At 46.7% G+C, this 20,946-nt stretch overlaps 1 protein-coding gene across 10 annotated transcripts in view; it reads right to left on the bottom strand.

Moving 5' to 3' along the window:
- Positions 1 to 20,946, bottom strand: part of UBE2QL1 (ubiquitin conjugating enzyme E2 QL1) — a 51,026-nt gene that overhangs the window by 11,698 nt on the left and 18,382 nt on the right. For 2 of the 10 annotated variants that reach the window (XR_014241359.1, XM_082380340.1), the window contains exon 2: positions 20,889 to 20,938. The exons of 5 other annotated variants lie outside the window; for them this stretch is intronic. Coding sequence is in view for 3 of the 5 variants with exons in the window: in XM_082380340.1 (XP_082236466.1) it covers positions 20,889 to 20,938 (50 nt within the window). In the remaining 2 variants the exon portion in view is untranslated. Of the gene's footprint in view, positions 1 to 8,372; positions 8,485 to 10,474; positions 18,392 to 20,888; positions 20,939 to 20,946 lie in introns of those variants that run through there. 3 more of the 10 variants (XM_082380341.1, XR_014241361.1, XM_082380343.1) reach the window with 3 other exon arrangements.

Here is a 20,946-nt window from a genome sequence, read left to right as displayed (position 1 = left end):
CCTTTAAAACTAGTTAGAATTTCCAGACTACTCATGTAAAATTTTGATGCTCCTCACTCATTTCCTGGGCTGAATTATAGAGTGGCTGCTACTTGTTTTTAAAGTCTTGGAAAGTGTAATTTTTAGTCTAAAAGCACTCACGCACCCTTACCCCTCCGACGCCGGTTTCAGGCCTGTGCTGTGCTCAGTGTGGACCCCCTCCAGGACGCTGCCTGTGGAGGGGAAGCTCAGCTGGGTCACACGCTTGGCTTGAGGAAAGCACAGAAACAAGCATCTCTGAAAGGAGGTCCGCCCGGAGAGACGGCAGTGATTTCGCCTCTCTTTTAAGGTCTGCTGTTCAAAGTAGATCAACTTACACGTTCTGAAGGACAGATAAAACTCCACAACGGATGAGACTACTTCACAGAAACGCTTTCCCAAATCAAAACAACGACTCTGAAGCCACTGACCAGTGAGGGAGGGACTCCTGCTGGACCTCTCCAATGGAGCATCAAACAGAAGCAGTGGCGGGTGGAAATGCATTGATGTGACTCTGCAGCCCTTACCATGGGTCTGAGAATGTGTGTATGTGTGTATGTGCTTGCGTGCATGCATGTTCAGGTGTGCGCATACCAGTGCACACTTGCATGTGTGTGTTTGTATGTACATGAGCATTCGCATGTGCGTTTGGATGTGCACACGTGTGTGTGTGTTTGTGTGCGTGACTGTAGTGTTGGGAGAGATGTGAGGGTCCTTGCGGTGACTGGAACCCAAGAGTAACCTTCCCGAGGGAAACACCAGGCCTCCTACGTCGATTAGGAGGACGGTGAGTTTACAGGGGGGAGACCTGCTGCCCATCAGGGGTCCCACCCAGCACCAGCCAAGGTGGGGAAGGAGAAGCAGAGGGTGTTGAAAGAGCAGGAAGGGGAGGGGGCAGAATGACACGGTGGGGACAGGCCATCAGGCCAACTGAGCGGCTAACGAGCTGGTGTCAGGTTCCGACGTGAAACGCCCTGAATCCCCACGTGGCCTCTGTCCACAAGTGCAATGGCATCTGGTCCACGTCCGGTCACGTCTGCTGAAGTGCTGCAGTGGTGTGGCCACTTTCACACGTAGTATCTCATTAAACTCCCACAGACAACGCTCTACTTGGGCTTGATCATCAGGGCTGGTCAGGAAAGTGGGCTTCCACTGGTCAGCTTAATCCCCCCCAAGCACAGCTGCCTCCTCCAGACCACCGGGTGATGACCGGAGGCCCCTCGAGGTCGAAGGACCAGGGAGAGATGCGTCATGGCCTGTCTTGCAGGAGGCACAGAGCCCGCCAGGGAAAGGGCTTTGCTAGTGGGGGTGGGAGGGGCTTGGCGGGCTCCCCCCAGGCAATCAGTGTGTCCAAAGCCACAGAGGCTCAGCCCTTCCCTGCGTCCCATCCCTCTGCTGGGCGTTCAGGTCCCTGTGCCCTCCTTGGGTTTTAAGCAGAAGCTCATGCTTCTATTTGCTTCCATTATTTCGACATCCTATAGCAAACTTATTTAACGCCATCCCCTCACCCCACTCTAACTATTTGTAATTTAGTTCCAGATCTTGTTTTTTTTTTAAGATTTTTTTTTTTTTGATGTGCACAACTTTTAAAGTCTTTATTGAATTTGTTACAATATTGCTTCTGTGTTACGTTTTGGTTTTTTGGCCACAAGGCTTGTGGGATCTAGGCTTCCCGACCAGGGATCGAACCCGCACCCGCTGCATTGGAAGGTGAAGTCTTAACCACTGGACTGCCAGGGAAGTCCCCCAGATTTTGTTGATAAGATCTTTTGTGAGATACAAAAAACTAAAAATAGAACTACCATACGACCCAGCAAATCCACTCCTGGGTGTATATCTGAAAAAAAACCCAAAACTTTAATTCAAAAACATATATGCACCCCAAATGTTCATAGCAGCATTATTTACAATTGCTAAGATATGGAAGCAACCTAAGTGTCCATCAACAGATGAATGGATAAAGAAGATGTGGTATATTTATACAATGGAATACTACTCAGCCATAAAGAAGAATGAAATATTGCCATTTGCAGCAATGTGGATGTACTCGGAGAGCATCGTGATAAATGAAATAAGTCAGACTGAGAAAGATAAACACTGTATGATCTAAAAAATAAAACAAACTAGTGAATATAACGAAAAAGGAACAGACACAGATATAGAGAACAAACTAGTGGTTACCACTGTCGGGGGGAAGGGCAAGAGAGGGGTAGGGGTTTAAGAGACACAAACTATTATGTATAAAATAAGCTACAAGGTTATATTGTACAATGCAGGGAATATAGCCAGTATTTTATAATAACTATAAATGGAGTATAACCTTTAAAATTGTGAATCACTATAATGACCACCCGTAACATATAATATTGTACCTCAACTATACTTCAATTAAAAAAATCAAACTTCTATATCCTCGTTACAAAATGTTGTAAGGATTCTACTATATATTAAAGGTCTTATTTTTATAATATAAATCACAAAAAAAGACTGTAAGGCAGATTCTAGAAATCATCAACTCAAAATATTCACCTCAGAGACAAAAAGCTAAGTTTATCTTTCTGGAAGTTACACCTTGAGGACACAATGTCTGTTTTATAATTCTGACATTGGGCACTACTTCATAGTCACACACATAAAGGCTGTTAGAAAAGCAAGTTTCAAGACAGACCACTAGAACATTCCATAGGAACAAAGGATGCTGGGGACAGGGCACTTGTGGTGAGGAGCACGAGGGGCCGCACTGCCAGGTAGACAGAATGGAGCCACTCTTGGCTGGTTTTAGGTAGAAAAGGCCAGGATCCTCCATTCAGGGACCAGGATGAAAGCTTTGTGCACATGTACACGTGGATATACCGTCTGCTGGAGAAAGGCACTGCAGTTTCTCCTGAGCAGAAATGTTCTCACAGTGCATCGTGGGCTGCGTGCGTCCACCTGAGGCGGGCAGGGCACCAGCAGGTGATGCTGTGCTTTGGAAAGATGCCTGAGTGAACCCCTGGGGTCACCCAGAAGGAAGCTGTGACTCTCTGCCCATCAGGACACAACCTTTCACTGCACACACATCCAGGGGCGTCACCCTTGTGGTTGACCCATCCTTAAAGACATGCTTGGGTCTATCAAAGTCGTCGACATGGAAGGGACTGTACCCAAGAGGTTAAACGCTTACTTTCTCCCATGGATACCAACAAGGCTGTCTGATGTTACGACCTGTAGCCCAGTTATGAGAAGGGAGGTGATGCGGCGGGCAGAGCTGGGCCACAGCCGTGGGTGATACGGTGCTCCCCACCAGGCCTGGGGTAGACAAGCAGGGAAACATACGATACATCTCCGCAGAAGCGAGTGTTCTCTAGATCAGAGAGTCCCAGCCCGGGCACTGGGGATGGCATCTGGGGATGGATCATTCTTGGTGGTTGGGCTGTCCTGTGCATTGCAGGAGGTCTAGCAGCATCTCTGGCCTCTAACCGCTGCATGCAATAGCAGCCCTGTGCCCGATGTAATAACCACAAATGCCTCCACATACCGCCAAGTGTCCCCGGGGGTCGGGGCAGAATCGCCCCCTGTTGAGATAGCCTGCTCTAGTCTGTGCAAGGAGCGTGCTGTGCGGGGTGCAGATGGAGCGCCAAACCTGGCCTGGGGGGCCAGGCAGGGGAGACTTCCTGGAGGAGGTGGTTCGGGAGCTGGACTCAAGGACAAGTGGAATGATCCATCCAGAACACAGGGAGGGAGACCAGGGGGAGCACGGGGAGTACGTGTCCAGGTGCTCCCGGGAGGATAGAGAGGGAGCAGGCAGGGACGGGAGGTGGGTTAGTTCCTGGGGCTGCCGTAACAGAGTGCCATACTGGCTGCCTTGAAAGGACAGAAATGAATTTTCTCTCAGTTCTAGAGGGCAGACGTCCAAAACCAAGGTGTGGGGAGGGCAGACGTCCAAAACCAAGGTGTGGGGAGGGCAGACGTCCAAAACCAAGGTGTGGGCAGGCCTGATCCGGGAGGCTCTAGGGGAGCATCTGTCCCATGCCTCCCCCTGGCTTCTGGTGGTCTGTTGTCAATCACAGGCGTCCGTGGGTTTGTGGACACATCACCCCGATCTCTGCCTTCAGGTCATGTGACCTTCTCCTTATGCGTCTGTCTCTGTGTCACACTTCCTCTTCTTACCAGGACACTCACTGGTCATGGCATTAGGGCCCATCCTGACCCAGGATGATCCCTTCTTTACTTCTGCAAAGACCTTGTGTCCAAATAAGGACACGTTCACAGGTGGGGGGGGGGAGGTGGGGGAGGGAGGGGACGGGCTTCAATATACCTTTGGGGCACAACTGTCCCCACTGTAGGAGGTAAGGCTGACAGAAAGGTCAGCACCTGCATCTCTCCTGGAGGGGACAGAGCGCAGGGTCTGGGTTTCCTCTGGGATGGGTCACTTGGGAGGTGGGTGGCCGTCAAGTACGGGGTGGGGGCCAGCTGCGTTACTGCCACCGCCCCGAGAAGATGGGCAAGGGCCTGGCCCAGGACAGAGGCAACTCAGGGGGAGGGAAAGGGGCTGAGAGCAGCCGGGTGGGCGACGCCTGCGGGACTGGGTGGGATCTGTCGTTGAGGGAAGGAAGCCAGGTTCTGACCCTGGAGGAAACAAGTTTCCAGGGTAAGATACGAGCCCTTGGGAGCGGGTAGGAGGTGAGGCAAGAGGAGAAGCAGGAAGTGGAGGGCTTAGCAGCTGGACTCGGCAAGGGGACCTCGGGGAGGGGGGCACAGACGGCGGCCCACGAAGGGTGCCTGCGAGCATGAGAAGAGCATCCATGGTCCAGCCCTCAGGAAGCAAGAGTCATCTCAGAAGTGTGATCCTTGCTTGATTCGTAATAAAATCAGAACTTTAAAAACTCTTCTCGACCTTATTTTTTAGCAATCACTGCGTGTTAAAAAAAAATCTGGTTCTTTGGAAAAGTGCAGCTTAGCTATGAGAAAGTCCCAAAAGAGCAACCTGTATTTCCCACAGATTAATAAGTGCCTGCCACGGAACAGACCTCGTGCGGGTTGCTGGAGACACCAGGTGAGGGCAGGTGAGGGAGCTGTCCGGGGCTTGGCCCGGGCCTCATGGGCGGCAGCCGTGGGAATGCATGAAGGAGTAAACACATGAGTGCCATGGGCCAGACTCGCGCTCCCTCCCCGGCAGGACCACAGGCCAGCTTTCCACGGCATTGACGCTCGTCTGGGCGAAGGATGAGAATAATCCCCAGGATGCAAAGCCACTGCAGTCAGGAAGGAATGTTTCCTTGGTGGAACATTCTAGAATTATCCATTGAGAAACCTTATGGAAGGACAGACTCTCTGTGACAGTCTCTAAAATAGCTTCCCAATTATTAGGTGATAAATGTCCTCAGATATTTCCTTTTGATTTTTGTGAACCTCTCAGGATGACAAAGTCAGCATCAGTTTTATATAACCTGGATAATATTAATATTTAATAGAAATTCAAGTGAAACCACATTATTTAACCCAGTAGTCCCCCTTAGACACCGTTTCACCTTGTGTGATTTCAGTTACCCTCGGTTGACCATGGTCCAAAAATATTAAATGGAAAATTCCAGAAATAAACAATTCATGAGATTTAAATTGCACACTGTTCTGAATAGCGAGACGGAATCTCATGCTCAGGCTGATCTTGGAGATATTTCAGGTTTGGTTCCAGACCATCGCAATATATTGCAGTAAAGTGAATCACACAGATGTTCTGGTTTCCCAGTGCGTATAAAACTTATGTTTACACCACACTATATAATTAAGTGCGCAATAGCATTATGTCTAAAAAACAATTTAAACATTTAAAAACAGCATTAATTAAAAAATAATGTTGTTGAAAAAAAATGGCACTGATAGACTTGCTTGATGCAGGGTTGCCACAAACCTTGAATTTGTAAAAGACACATCTATGAAGTGCAATGAAATGAAGTGTGCCTGTCCCACTCCATCTCACCTGGGATGTAAGTCATCCCTTTGTCCAGCATCTCCACGTAGTATATGGGAAAAAACATAGTATATGGGTTCGGTACTACCCGCGGTTTCAGGCATCCAATGGGTGCCTTGGAATGTAATCCCCTGCAGATACGAAGGGACAACTTCATCATCACTAAAAAATCCTCAAGCCACCGGCAGCATCAAAGACATACCTCATGGATATTTTTGATTCTTGCAAAACATAAGCATCTCTTTCTTCTACACTTTAAAGAAAGTTCTAGCAATTATGGAATCTGTTTTAAGACAGATTATATTTTCTTGGAAGAAGCGAGCAGGGGAAAAGGAACTTTTTGCTAAAACTTTAAATTGTATCAGATAATCATTTCAAAATTATATTTTCTGGAGATTCCGCTAATACTTCTGCTTAAGTGGCTGGGTCCCAGTGGGTTCCACTAGCTGTGTGGGGACACAGGCAGTGGCAGCTGGACGTACTCTTTAAAGGCAGTCTCGGTGGTGGTGGCTCGTCCTTGCTGTGTGCTGGACAGTGTTCTCAGGATTGGGCTTGAACAGACCCCTTAAACCCTCTCTGGAACCCCGCCAGCTGGGCTCCGCTACCGTCCACCCTGATTTATAGATGAGGAGACAGACACAGACAAGCCAATCACGTGCTCGAAGCCACACAGGAGCCCCACACAGGACCAGAGGCCACGCTCTGAACCCCAAGGCCAGGTCGCCTCTCAGAACACGGAGAAGGTTCGCAGGTGTCAGCGAGAGAACAAGATACCGACCCTCCACTGCACGAACGCTGCCCGGCCTGGCCCTCCCTCACTGGGTGTGGGCCCCGGGGTCACTGAACCCCTCTACCCCTCTGCACCGCAGACTCCTTTCAACGTGGAGCTCCGGGCCTCCATCCCCCGTGGAAACCCCGAGCCGTTCAGCACCGAATCTGCCTTCAGCACCAAAAGCCTGGCCCTCCGGCCACAGGCGTGTGGACCTCGGGCCCCTGCCCAACCCCGGGGGCCTCGCTCAGCGAGGCCTCCTTCAGCCACGTGCCCTGTTCCCTGGGACGCCGGCCATCTGTGGTTTCCGTTTGCAGGACGCAGGGGGAGCTGCTGGCCACAGGCCGAGCCAAGGACGGCGTGTTCCATTCTCAAGGCTGAAGTGCCTGTTTACCACAACACAGCCGCCGCTTCCAGATTTTCTACTTGCGAGCTGAGTCCAGCCGCCAGCATGTGGCGTTCTGGAAAAGCTCCTGAGTGCACCCTCTGGGCCTTGCCGGACGATCCCCGCGGTGGCGGCCCTTCAGCATGGACACGCTTCCCCACCTGTCTCCACTGACAAGCACGCGGCCACCTAGCAGCCTTCTTACTGGACAGCTCCATGTCTGCCCTGCGCCCGGCGAGTGAACAGGGATGGGTGGTGTTCTCCTACCCAACTGGACTTCTCAGGTCCGAATCCAACCCTCCGTCCTACACAGGCAACCTTCCGAGGGCACTATGTCTTCCCTTCTGGGAACACATTTTGAGAAGGACGAGAATTGTGGTTCATCCCCCCAGCACCCCGCTGGCTTTGGAGTCCGCCTGTCCATTCCCGGCAGCCCCCTGTTCTGGGGGTGGGACCCCACCGACTCCGACCTATGGCCACCCACCCACTGGGGCCCCATGACACGCGAGGCTGCCCCTGTCCGGCCACGTAGCCTTGATTTAAGGGCCAGGCACTGGGGACGCGGATCCTTCCTGCTGCTGCCTGGGGGAGATGCAAGAAGGGGTGCACTGGCTGGGGTGGTGGGGGGGCTTTGTGGGAGAGGCCGGGTCTTCCTTTATCCCGCGGTGGCCAGAGCTCGCGGCTGCCAGCGGGAGGAGACACCCGCTGCCCACGCCTCGTGCCCCCGTGCCCTCCCGAGAGAAAGGGGCCGTGCTGACAAGGGCCGCTCACCCCTGCAGCTTCACCCCACGTGCGCAGGGCTGGGGGGAGAGAATCTGCTTCCAGCCGATGCCCTTCTGGGGGTTCTGCTGTTGATTTTATGACGCTCAGTAAGCAGGTGACCTGGACACTCTCGTTACCCACTCCCGTCGACAGAAGCAATTCTGGATGAGCAGACAGTAGTTACGGCCATGCCAGCGGTGGGAAGTCCAGAGAAAGAAAGGCGACGGAGACTGTCACTAGCAAAGGTGACAGGAATCGGCTCAGGGAATTAACCTGTCAAAACAGAGGGCAGCTGCCTTCTGCCCTCGGCCCTGCCAGCAGAAGCTTCAAGAGCCTGATGAAAGAATCCCAAACTGTGTTGTTCTAGAAAAATTACATCAAGAAGTAACCCAAGACTTTCACAGACAACCAAGGTAACATATGCTTTCACTCTTGGGATGGCTTGATGGTTTCTAGTTTCAGGAGGCACGTCTGTCTTTGCAATTTACGGTGACATCTCCCAGCATCAATGTTTTCCACGAGCAATGTGACATAATGACAGAGAAAGTTCCCACTGCACGACACAGTTGGTGCAGGAACGTCAAAGTGCTAAAGGAAATTCTGCAACATTAAAAAAATAAATGAGATTCTGGAATCACTGGAAGTCGCAAGAGGTATTTTCAGGAAAAATTCAAAGGTGAAAATGTTATGATTTGAGCACAAATTCTCTAATATATATTACTTTTGAGAAAAGTCTGTTTTTGCTGAAAAAGCACAGCAAGACAAAGACTCTGTGTGGATTACTGTATTCTTTGCTACTTTACTGATTTTCAGTAAAGCCGTGGTGTTCAGAAAGATGTGAAATTTCAGTTCTGCCCACTGCAGAGGCCTCATTCCTGCCCTTCACCTGGTTCTAGTAGGACGGGTACAAGAGGGCAGGGTCTGTGGTCGGCTTGGTTTTCTTTCTTGAAGCACTGGGTAAAGATGGAAACGATTGTGATGGGACGTGGATGAAGCCTCGGACAATAGCCCTGAACGCGCAGTTTGTCTCTAAAGAGCCACACAGACTGGTCTCCTGTCCACAGGTCACGGTTCACACATGCCCTGTGCGGGGTCTCTGGAGTCCACAGCTCAGCCTCCCCTTCCCTCCAGATGCCGGTCACTTCCTGCTGGACACGTGCCACAGGCCAGCCGCTGCTGCCTCTGCGTGGACACTGCTAGGATCCAACTCATTACCTTCCTGATTAAAGAATTTTTCTCTAACGTCCCTAGTTTTACTTTTATTTCTACATAAATTAAAAAAAAAATTTTATTGTTCATACCATTTTAAAGGTTATTTTCCATTTATAGTTATTACAAAATATTGGCTATATGCCCCGTGTTCTACAATACATCCCCTGAGTGTATCTTACACTGCATAGCTTGTACCTCACACTTCCCCAATTTGCACAAAACCCGCCAACTTTCTAGTCTACCATTTCTCAAAGTCTGGAACGTCACCCAGAGCCCCTCCCTCAGCCTAGGAGGATGTGACCTGAAACATTATTCCAAGCAATGAAAAGAGCCAGAAAAGTGTCACCAGGAACGAGTCACTCACGGGGCTCCTTTCCTTTCTCAGCATGTCCGCACACACTGGCGTAGGTTTGGGGTGGGTTTTGCACACTTGTGAGATGCATCTGTGCCTCTTCAGGGGGCCCCCAAGTTTCCGTCCCATCCCATAATGAGTCAAAGCGGGGGCCTGCACCCCATCCTTCCTCAGGTTCCGCCTACACAGCAGCTCCCTGACCCCCGAGCACCCCCCATGGTCTTAAAATGGGGTTTTTCAAAATAGACCCACAGACATAGGAAACAAACTTACGGTTACCAAAGGGGAAGCGGGGGAGGGATACATTAGGAGGATGGGATGAACACACACACAAATACTATATATAAAAGAGATAACCAACACGGACCTACTGTATAGCACAGGGAAGCCTACTCAGTATTTTGTAATAACCCATAAGGGAAAAGAATCTGAACAATAATATGTGTAACTGAATCACTTTGCGGTACACCTGAAACTAACACGACATTGTAAATCAACTATACTCCAATTAAAAAAATGGGGTGCTTTCCCCCCGTGGGAAAAGTGGTCAGCTACATGCTGGAAAGCATTTAGTAAGCAAGCACTTTGTAGTAAACTTGAGCCACGCCTGGTGTGTTTGCCCCAGAACGGACTCTGACCGTCTTGTGCACTGGCTGTCAATGCCCTGCTAATGAGGGGCGGGGCTGGGGGCAGAGCCAGTGCTCAGGGAGGCTGGACGGAGGGAAGCGTGAGCGCCACCAACACTCCCCCACCCCCTGCCTCCGAGGCTGCAGATACTCCCCAGATAGCCGAGCAGGCAGTTCCCCACGAGCCACGTCAATGGGTGTGAAGACCTTATCCTAACACAGGAATCCTAGTGCACTTCATCTGAACAGCTACATGTGTTTCATCAGGCGTACTTTCTGGAGGGTCTTGGGGTGAAATGCAGCACCCATAACTGGGGCGGGTGCTGGAAGCCTGTGCATTTCTGCCCCGCGAGCATCCATCACACGCCAGCATTTCACGTCCAAGGCTGGAGTCTACTGCTCCCTGCATCGTGCCCCTGCCTCCCCTGGCTTCCCCCACCCCACCTCCCTACACTGCCTTCCTTACATCATTTTCTTGTTAAATTAAGAAAGCACTAGGAGTAGGAAGAGCCCATTCAGCCATGTGCTATGAAGACCTGGATAGAAGTCAGGCATGCACACCATTTCAGGGCTACATACTGTCATCTGTATTTGCTGGTGTCATACAGGTGTTGGTCCCGGTGCAGAGGAAACCCAACACATGCTTTTTCTGTTTGCGAGAACAGGCAGGCCAACAATATGGCATGAAGTAGCTTGCTCTGTGTTGAGAAACAAGGGGCTGGGGATCTTTCTGGAAAACGTGGTATTCTCTTCCCAGAAAATAGTCTCAAGATTGTAATCAAGAAAGGAAGTGGGTTCTAAATTCAAATTTCTGGTCTCTGCCGGAAAAGCTTAGAAAACTGAGGGGCTGATTTTGGTTGACCTAATAAAAATTAAAAAGTGATTTTCTACAAGCACCTGGGATGGCTATTATTACTTTTAGGTCATTACTTTAGGGATGTTCTGATTTCAGTTCTTGTATTTGTGTAAGGGTGTTGTTACAGAATCTTTTCCTTTTGATGAAGTCAGAATCATAATATGAGTAGAGAAAAGAATTCAGTCAGTGATTTTTATAAACATCACTGGGAATCTTCAAACAACGCATACTTTGTAATACAATATAGGTAAAACTTGTTCCGGTCACAGCTCTGAGGGATTTACATGTATGAACTCGCTCAATCCACACCACAAAGAGATCACTATACCCGCCATCATGATGAGGAAACTGAGGCTCAGAGGTAAACTGTCCAAGGTCACACAGCAGGTAGATGGTGGAGCTGGAATTTGAACTCGCACAGTTGGATTCCAGAGTCCCTGCCCCTCAGTGCTCTGCTGTACTAGAGAAAGCAGCCATCAGTGATGGAAACATAAATACTGGGTGGTTTACTGCAGTGGCTCACCTCCACATATGCCTAGATTATCAGCAGGTTTGCACGATATTGGTCCAATTTTTAATTGAGCATTTCACAATCGTATTTAAATGCTAAATAGAATTTTTAGGCAATATACCCAATTGTGCCAGTCCCTTTAAAAAAAAGATCATTTTATTTATTTATATCAGACTATTTATTTATAGCAGACCCTTAGGTCCTTTCCTAGCCCCACCACCTCCTCTCATCTCAATCAGGATTATATTTGTGTCATTTCATTGTTTCCCCAAATTAATTTTCCTCTTTTGTACGAAGGCCCTGAGCTTTGGAGCCAGAGGAAGAAGTCTTTCCCTCCCTCCAGTCCTTTTCCATGGCCTACGAACCTGCTGTTGCCCGTGACGGGTCGGGGGGCTTGTCTTTTATCAAAACCCGCGTGAGTGCTGAGAACTGCAGCCACAGACCCGCAGGGATGCGTGTGCGACACATCCTGCTGAAGGAGCACGCCAAAGCACAAAGGGCGGGCGTTGTAATGGAGACAGAATTGCCAGGTTGACTTATGATCGACCTGCGGGTTACTTCTGCTTTACAATGCTGTGTAAACGAAACCCGTTTTACAAATTGAGGACAATCCCTACAAAGCTTGCTATGGTTTCTACATCATTTTCAACTGACCTTTCTCATTTGCATCTTCGCTCCTTGGTGTGGCAGAGAGAGCAACTATTACCTTCCGTGATAAAAAGGGTGGAAGTGGGTGCTGGCAGGTGGGGAATGGGGTCACCCCATCAAGAAATGCTGGAGTCAGGCCTGGAGCTGGGACTCCCATCGGATTCCTAAACATTCCTCCCGTATTATCTAAGGCAGTAAGCAGCAGCTTCCTAGGTGCTACCAAACCCCACAGATTGGGGGAATTTTAGAAGTGAGACCAAAAGGAACCTCGGATTCATACATCATTAGCAACATAATCTCAAGGTCAAGACTACACCATGGCAAATCCAGTTACTTTAGTTTTCTTTATTAAGATCAAGTTGGGTAACTATTTGGTCAATATAATTGTACACAATAACAATTAATGTAGCCAAGAAAACTGATTTAGCCACAGAGAGCCCAATGGTGCCTCTATAAAGACACAGCATTAGAGAAAAAAATCCTAGAGATATGTTTGCACACACGATGCATACAAACTGTGTTTTGCAGATACATGAACTCTTTTTAAATGACAGACTTTATATTAAGCCTAATAAAAACTATATAAATTGAGTACCAATATATTCTCAAGACATCTAAAATGTAATAAAATTAAATAATGCAGTTTTTATGAATTAGATTTCTAATTAAACAACAGCATATATCAAATATTTTGAAGATTCTTACTTTTAAGTTTTTGAAACCGAGCTGGACACTGCAGGGCCCTCTGGGGGACAGACTTCTCTCCCCCAGCCCCACCTCTTGTTTATAGAAAAGCTTTAGCCTTCTAGGCCCTCCCCGAGTCCCGAAGAACAAATCTAATCGGAGAAGTGAAAAATGCAGAAACAAAGGAAAACAGTCAAGCAAGACAAAATACTAATAGTTTAGCCATAAAACAAAGTCAAGGACCTTTAGTTCCTTCTCAAGAGCTATAGATAACATCCTGAGCCATATTCCTAAGCTGTTTTGCAGATACTGAAGTCCCCACCAGGTAGAAGAAATTAACTGCATGCTGCCCACAAGCACGTAGACCCCAGACTGGTTGGAACCAGAAGGCTGATGATGTTGACTCCCGAAATACCAGCTGGTTACCTCACCTCCAACCAATAAAAAAATGTCCATGAGCTGATCAGGCACCCTTCGACCCTCACCCTTAACACTGTCTTTAAAAACCCTTCCTCGAAAGCCGATGGGGACTTCGGGTCTTTTGAGCATGAGCTGCCCATTCTCCTTGCTCGGCCCCATGTTGGATGCCTTGGAAAAAACACGGTGCTTTCCTTCACCACAACCCGGTGTCAGTGGATTGGCTTTACTGCATGTGGGTGAGCAGACCCAAGTTTGGTTCGGTAACATTTGTGGGAAGAATGAGAAAGCCATGCTGGCTGTCAGTTGCTAGCCTACTGTAAGTTAAGGGAATTATATTTCAATTTTGGATACTTAATTTTAACCATGGATATAACGTATGGATTTAGTCTCTAAGGCAAATTCAGGTCAGCTATGATTATGTATTTTATTCCCACAGTCACCTGTTTTCATATGCCTGTGAACACAGGGCACAGGCTGGAGGTGAACAAAACCACATCTCATTATGTGTCAGGATGAACATGTGAGGCTATGGCATCTCTACTCACTGTTTTGGGTACCCAACGCCTCAGTGAAAGCATCACACAACTACATAACCGGCACCCAGTGTGTGCACCGGCACACTCCCTGAGGAGGGAATGAGGAATCTTACAGGATTATCAGCACTGATCTGAAGGCTCCTTTACGTCCCAGCCAGAATTCCAAAGAAAAGGTAGTACACGGGTTGCCATTTCCCCAAACCTGTCCCATGCGGTATTTCACACACTGGCTCATCTAATCCTCACCTGGGAGGTGGAAACACTCGTCCTCTGGCAAATGATCCAGTGGAGAATGAAGGGGCAAATCACTTCTTTGTGGCAGCAGAGGTAGTAAACGGCAGTGTGCCTCAGCAACTATTGCTGGAATTAGACTTGAAACCCACGATGCCAAATTTTGCATCGTAGAACCGCATCTGAACTTTCACAAGAAATATCACCATGTTATTGGCTCTAAGAAGTTTTGATGGCTCTGAGTAAGCCGGGATATCCCAACCTTATCTGACCACAGTATACCCCGTTCCCACCATACTGCCCCCTGCTTGCACTAGTTGTTAGTAACAGCCTAAGAACTAGCGTTCCATGCTGGATGGGTGATCTCCACGGAGTCACAGATTGTGGTGGTGGATGGTACCAGCCAGATACTGTGAGCGCAGACCAACATCCATATTAGCCCTGCAGACTCAAAACCAACCAGCGCGCCAGTTCTGATCAGAGCTTTCCAATAGGAATCTTTAACAAAGTCGACATTTTCAGAAGACAAATTTCAAAGTAAAATCTTTCACTTTTACTGAAAGTACCTCATAAAACGGGTTGACATGTTTACAGTCAATCATTTGGGGGAGGGTTTATTTTGGAGGCACTAATCACACGTCAAAGGCAGTGAAGGAGTAAATCAGCAAAACTGCCCTTTTCCCAGTAATGGGAAAGTTAATCCCAGGTATATTTTGCAGTGATATTTTAAATGGTACAAGGGCAATTTTTCAAAACTTCCTGGCTTTGTTATGTAATATTTACGTTGGCTTGTGTTGAGATTCAAATATACAAAAATCAAGCTTATTCAATCTTTCTTTTTTTTTTTGATTGCATTGGGTCTTGGTTGCTGCGTGTGCGCTTCTCTTCTTTGTGGTGCGCGGGCTTCTCATTGCGGTGGCTTCTCTTGTTGCGGAGCACAGGCTCTAGGCACGCAGGCCTCAGTAGTTGTGGCTCACAGGCTCAGTAGTTGTGGTGCATGGGCTTCGTTGCTCTGTGGCATGTGGGATCTTCCTGGGCCAGGGCTCAAACCCGTGTCCCCTGCATTGGCAGGCAGACTCTCAACCACTGCACCACCAGGGAAGCCCAAGCTTATTCAATCTTGATATTTGAAGCGGCAAAAATAGTCGTTTCGTTCTGGCTTTGTTTGCTGCCTCTCATGGTATTAAGAGGTTTTCTGTGCCATGGGATTCTGTTGACCTCATTATTTGTAGATGATACAATTGCCTACACAGAAAATCCTAACGGCTTAGCAATTTTTTTCAACCACTTTGAGGTATGATTGATATGCAAAGAGTTGTACGTATTTAAACATGTACAACTTGGTGAGTCTGAGACATGGCTATTTTTGAGGAACTTGATGTGGTAGAGAGCACTGGTTCTCCAGAAACAGCCACATGCTTCTCCTACATTCCCACCTCCCTGGCATCAGATTGTGGCCGTGTGGCTAGTTCTGGTCAGTGGGCGGTGAGAAGTGGGCATATCCGTTCTGAGTGTGGGCAGTAAGAGCTGCTGGGCTCACCCATCCTCAGCCTCCATTGCTGGGCATCTGTGAATCTGCTTCACGTGCTCCAGATGGAGATGCTACAAGATGGAGAGGGGCGCCAGCCCACATCAGACTGTGTGCAGGAAATACACGTTCATTGTGTGGTACTGATGTGTGATGTGTGACGCTCTCTTGCAGAAATGAGAGCTCACTACTATGATAAAATTCTTGACAAACAATGGAAAACAATTCACAGAGAGCATGAATGATTGACAAAGAGCTGAGAAGAGCAAAGAGGAGGTCTTGTCCTACCCGATGTTAGACAGACTAGGAGGCCGTATTCCTAAGACAGAATAATATTCGTGCAGGAGCAGGGAGATAGATGAGTGGAACGGAAGAGAATGCCATCGGTATGGGACTTGTACACGATAAAAATGGCAAAGAAGTAAGACAGCGGAAGACGGCCAGGTGGTTCTTCAGTACATGAAGAAGCTGGGCTCCTACCTGATGGCACACAAAGCAAACGGATTACACTTAAAATGCAAAAGGTAAAGTTATAAAGCCAATGGAAGATCATATAGGGGTGTAGCTTGTGATAGAGGGTGAGGAAAGGGGTCTTAACAGTTCTTGCCGTGAAAAGATGGATGAATGAAACTACTTCAAAATTAGCAATCATTTCTTCAGTAAAAGACGAGAGAGAGAAAGACTGGTGGGTCATGATTAACCTAATTCTCTCTGCACCTGAGGCAAAAAGAAAAAGTCACAGTAAAAATGAGGTGTAAATTGATACATATCTATGTAAATACATTATGTGTATATGAAAATTTGATCGTTTTCCTATATATTAATAATAAATGTTTAGAAAATGTAATCAAAAAAGGCCATATTGACAAAACCAGCAAGTACTGCCCATCCTGTGATGGGCAGCTTCTAAGTTGGGCCCAATGATCCCTTTCCTGGTGTTCATGCCCCTGTGATCTGAGTGTGGGTAGGACCTGTCACTTGCTTCTAATGAACAGACTATGGTAGAACAGATGGGATGCCCCTTCTGAGATGACGCCTCTGTGTTTTGCGCTCTCTCTCGTTCTCTCACCAGTTCCCTCTGAGGGAAGCCAGCTGCCCCAGAGAGAAGCCCAGGTGCAGGGAACAGGGGAGGCCCCAGTCAGCAGACACCAGGCCCCTGGACGCTGCCAACACCATGTGAGTGATCTTGGAAGCAGGTCCTCGCCCCGTCAGGCCCTCAGATTCCTCAGCTGATCTAGGCCCTAATCTCTAAGTGACTCTACTTGGACATAGGGCCTTTGCAGTGGTAATTAAGGTTAATGAGGTCACTAGACCGAGCCCTAATCCTATAGATCTGGTGTGCTTATAAGAAGAGGAGATTAGGACACAGACACACACAGAGGGACGACCATGTGAGGACACGGAGGAAACACATCTACAAACCCAGGAGAGAGGCCTCAGAAGAAGCCAACCCTGCCCACACCTTGATCTTGGACTTCCAGCCTCCAGAACTGTGGGAAAATAAATATCTAAGTCACCCAGTCTGTGGTATTTTGTTACTGTGGCCCTAGCAAACGAATACAGATGCTATACCTCAATAAAATAAGAAATACATAAGTTTAAAAATAAGATCTGTTTTTGCAGAAACATGGATGGACGTAGAGATTATCATACTAAGTGAAGTAAGCCAGACAGAGAAATATCATATGACATCACTTACATGTGGAATCTAAAAAAAAAAATACAAATGAACTTATTTACAAAACAGAAATAGACCCACAGACATAGAAAACAAACTTATGGTTACCAAAGGGGAAAGGCGGGGAGGGCTAAATTAGGGGTTTGGGATTAACATATACACTTCTATATACCTACTGTATAGCACAGGGAACCATACTCAGTATTTTGTAAGAACCCAGAAGGGAAAAGAATCTGAAAAAGAATATATATATATATATACACACACACACATATATACGTGTGTATGTATATATGTATATATATATATATATATATATATATATATATATATATATATATATATATAACTGAACCACTGTGTTGTACACCTGAAACTAACACAACATTGTAAATCAACTATACTTCAATTAAAAAAAACACAAATACACAGATTAAATAAATAAATAAATAAATAGGGAGGCAGTTAAGTGTAGAGTTTAAGAAAATAAAAGATCTGTTTTGTCAATGAGATTAGGAAGCACGATTGGAATAATAGTTACTGGGGTGTGGGGAGGCTTCTAGTTCATGCTGTTGATGGGATGTAACCTGGCATAACCTTGATGACAGGCAATTTGACAACATTCTCCCATCGGTATGTGAGGGTCCACACCCTGTGATCCAGTGACCCACTTCTGGGAGTGTCTTTCATGGTAGCAGAAGCGCAAGTGAGTGACTGTGATGTACAGGACAGATAAGAGGGGAGGCTGCCCAGAGGACGGACCAGGAATGCACGACTCCACACCCAGGGTGCTCGGTGGCCTTTTATTTATTTATTTATTATAAAGTTATTTATTTTGGGTTGCATTGGGTCTTTGTTGCTGCGCGTGGGCTTTCTCTAGTTGCAGCGAGCGGGGGCTACTCTTTGTTGCGGTGCATGGGCTTCTCACTGCGGTGGCGTCTCTTGTTGTGGAGCACGGGGTCTAGGCACTCGGGCTTCAGTAGTTGTGGCACGTTGGCTCAGTAGTTGTGGCTCATGGGCTCTAGAGCGCAGGCTCAGTAGTTGTGGCGCACGGGCTTAGTTGCTCCGTGGCATGTAGGATCTTCCCGGACCAGGTATCGAACCCGTGTCCCCTGCATTGGCAGGTGGATTCTTAACCACTGCGCCACCAGGGAAGTCCTCCGTGGCCTTTTAGAGTGACCTCGATCTAGATCAGCTGACCTAATATTCAGACATCCACAGTGCACTGGCGAGAAAAGATGTGCAAACTTCAGACCATCACGCAGAGCATAATTCCATTACTGTTTAAGTTGTTACACTGGTGTAATTGTGTGTGTGGTGTGTGTGTGTGAAAAATTATTATTTCTGGCAGGTGGAATTCCTGATCTCTTCATTCTCTATTTTGTACTTTCTGGTACTGCATGAATTTTGTACAATAAGCATGTACTACTTTCTATAATCAGAAAAAACTTAAGAGTTTTACACATTAAACAGAATAACATACAACATTAACATTTTGTACATTACCACAAAATCTATGCATTTCGTGGCCCCTTCAGGAAATCCGGCGCCCCTGACAGTCATGGTAGGAATTGAAAAAATTAATGATGATGATGATGATAAAGCTGTAATAGCATCTGATAACCATCTCACCACAATCCCTGCCTCGAGTGGACACAGGCCATTCCCGGACTGCCCTCTGGGAAGGACAGTCTTCTGAGGGACCATCTTGCATTTAGGGGACAAAGGCATTACACCACGTGCTTCCTTCTAAGGACCTTCGAGTCTCTGGACTCAGCGCTGCTGCACAGAAACACACCTGCACCTCGGCTCCCCTTGGCGTTGCTGGCCTGTGATGGCCATGGACCAATGCGGGCTCTTACCTGAGTCTCTATCATAAAATGTCTCCTGGAGAAAGGAACCCTCCTGCACTGTTGGTGGGAATGCAAATTGGTGCAGCCACTATGGAGGACAGTATGGAGGTTCCTCAAAAAAACTAGAAATAGAGCTACCATATGACCTGGCAATCCCACTCCTGGGCATCTATCTGGAAAAGATGAAAATTCTAATTTGAAAAGATACATGCACCCCTATGTTTATGGAAGCACTATTTATAATAGCCAAGATATGGAAGCAACCTAAGTGTTCACTGACAAATGAATGGATAAAGAAGATGTGGTATATACACAATGGAATATTACTCAGCCATTGAAAATAATGCAATAATGCCATTTGCAGCAACATGGATGAACCTAGAGATGATCATACTAAGTGAAGTGAGTCAGACAGAGAAAGACAAATAGCATATGATATCATTCATATGTGGGATCTAAAATACGACACAAATAAACTTATGTACAAAACAGAAACAGACTCTCAGACATAGAGAACAGACTTGTGGTTGCCAAAGGGGAGGGGGGTGGGGGAGGGATAGAGTGGGAGTTTGGGATTAGCAGATGCAAACTATTATATATAGGATGGATAAACAACAGGGTCTTACTGTAGAGCACAGGGAACTGTATTCAATATCCTATGATAAACCATAATGGAAAAGAATATAAAAAAGAATATATATACATATATATACACATATATATGTATATATATACATATATAGAACTGAATCACTTTGCTGTACAGCAGAAACTAACACAGCACTGTAAATCAACTATACTTCAATAAATTCAACTAAAAATAAAATAAAATAAAGGTAAAAAAATAAAACATCTCCTGGTCTCACTTTCATCGCAGAAGGGCATTTGATTCCAACTCAATAACTGTTGTTAAGTTGAACCGAATTAGAGCCATCTACTTCTCTAATAAATCATTATCATCATGGGGGAAGATCAAAGTCAGCAGCAACAGAGAAAACCCATTTGTTATTTCTCATTTAATTGGCTTTTTTGTGGTTAAATGCATTTAGTGGAAGAAAAAAACCCCACAGATCATTTTAATTATGATCCTGTGAAAGTCAGCGATATCATCCTGAAATTAAAATGTAAACCTCTAAGTGTATGCTGTTTGAATAAGAAAATTACCTTAATACTTTAAACATGCATTTTTATTTTATAAGAAACCTTGGATTATATGTATTAAGGGCTCAGTCTTATGATATTTTGTTAGACTCTGATATTTGTGAAGTTTATGGAAAAATCCCTCCACTCAAGTAACATCTGGGGTCAGTTGGCCTTGGCAATCAATCGTGGCAAAGATGCTGAGTGTCATCTGCAAAGCATTTCGTCTGGACCCACAGAAATAACAAAATTGTGATTGAAGAGATGCAGGAAGGGCTCAAACAGTGTTACTGTCCTCTGTCAAGGCTTGTGATAAAACCAAGCATGTCTTGCTCTACAGAATTCCAGGTTCCAAGAGGACCAGAGAGATAGGAGGGATCGTTTAGGTGGACTGGAGCTGAACAAGAGGAGTTCAAGGACGCTGGAAGGAGACGAGGATGGCTGTGTGTATAAATCACGTTCGCCTCTTCCGGGAATCATCATGAAGGGCTGTCCTAGCCTGTTCTCAGGCTGGTGGAGATACTGTGGGATATTTTAATGAATTCCTCTACTTTTCAATAAAACAAGAATGCATGCACAGTGCAAATGGCAGAATAAAACTGTTCTCCCTTATAAACCTTGCGATCTGAGTATCCCTCAAACTCTTAAGTGCTTGTTTCAGACATAATCAATAAATTTACCCGTGAAGAATTGTTTTCTTACATAACTAAATTGAATGAATAAAATTACCTTAAGAATGGAAATGAGGCTTTCAGAAAGCATCCTACATCTAAAGACATCTAAAATG

The sequence above is a fragment of the Balaenoptera borealis genome (genome assembly GCF_965194805.1).
Source record: "Balaenoptera borealis genome assembly, chromosome: 2".
Classification (NCBI taxonomy): domain Eukaryota; kingdom Metazoa; phylum Chordata; class Mammalia; order Artiodactyla; family Balaenopteridae; genus Balaenoptera; species Balaenoptera borealis.
This window is presented reverse-complemented; position numbering and strand designations above follow the sequence as displayed.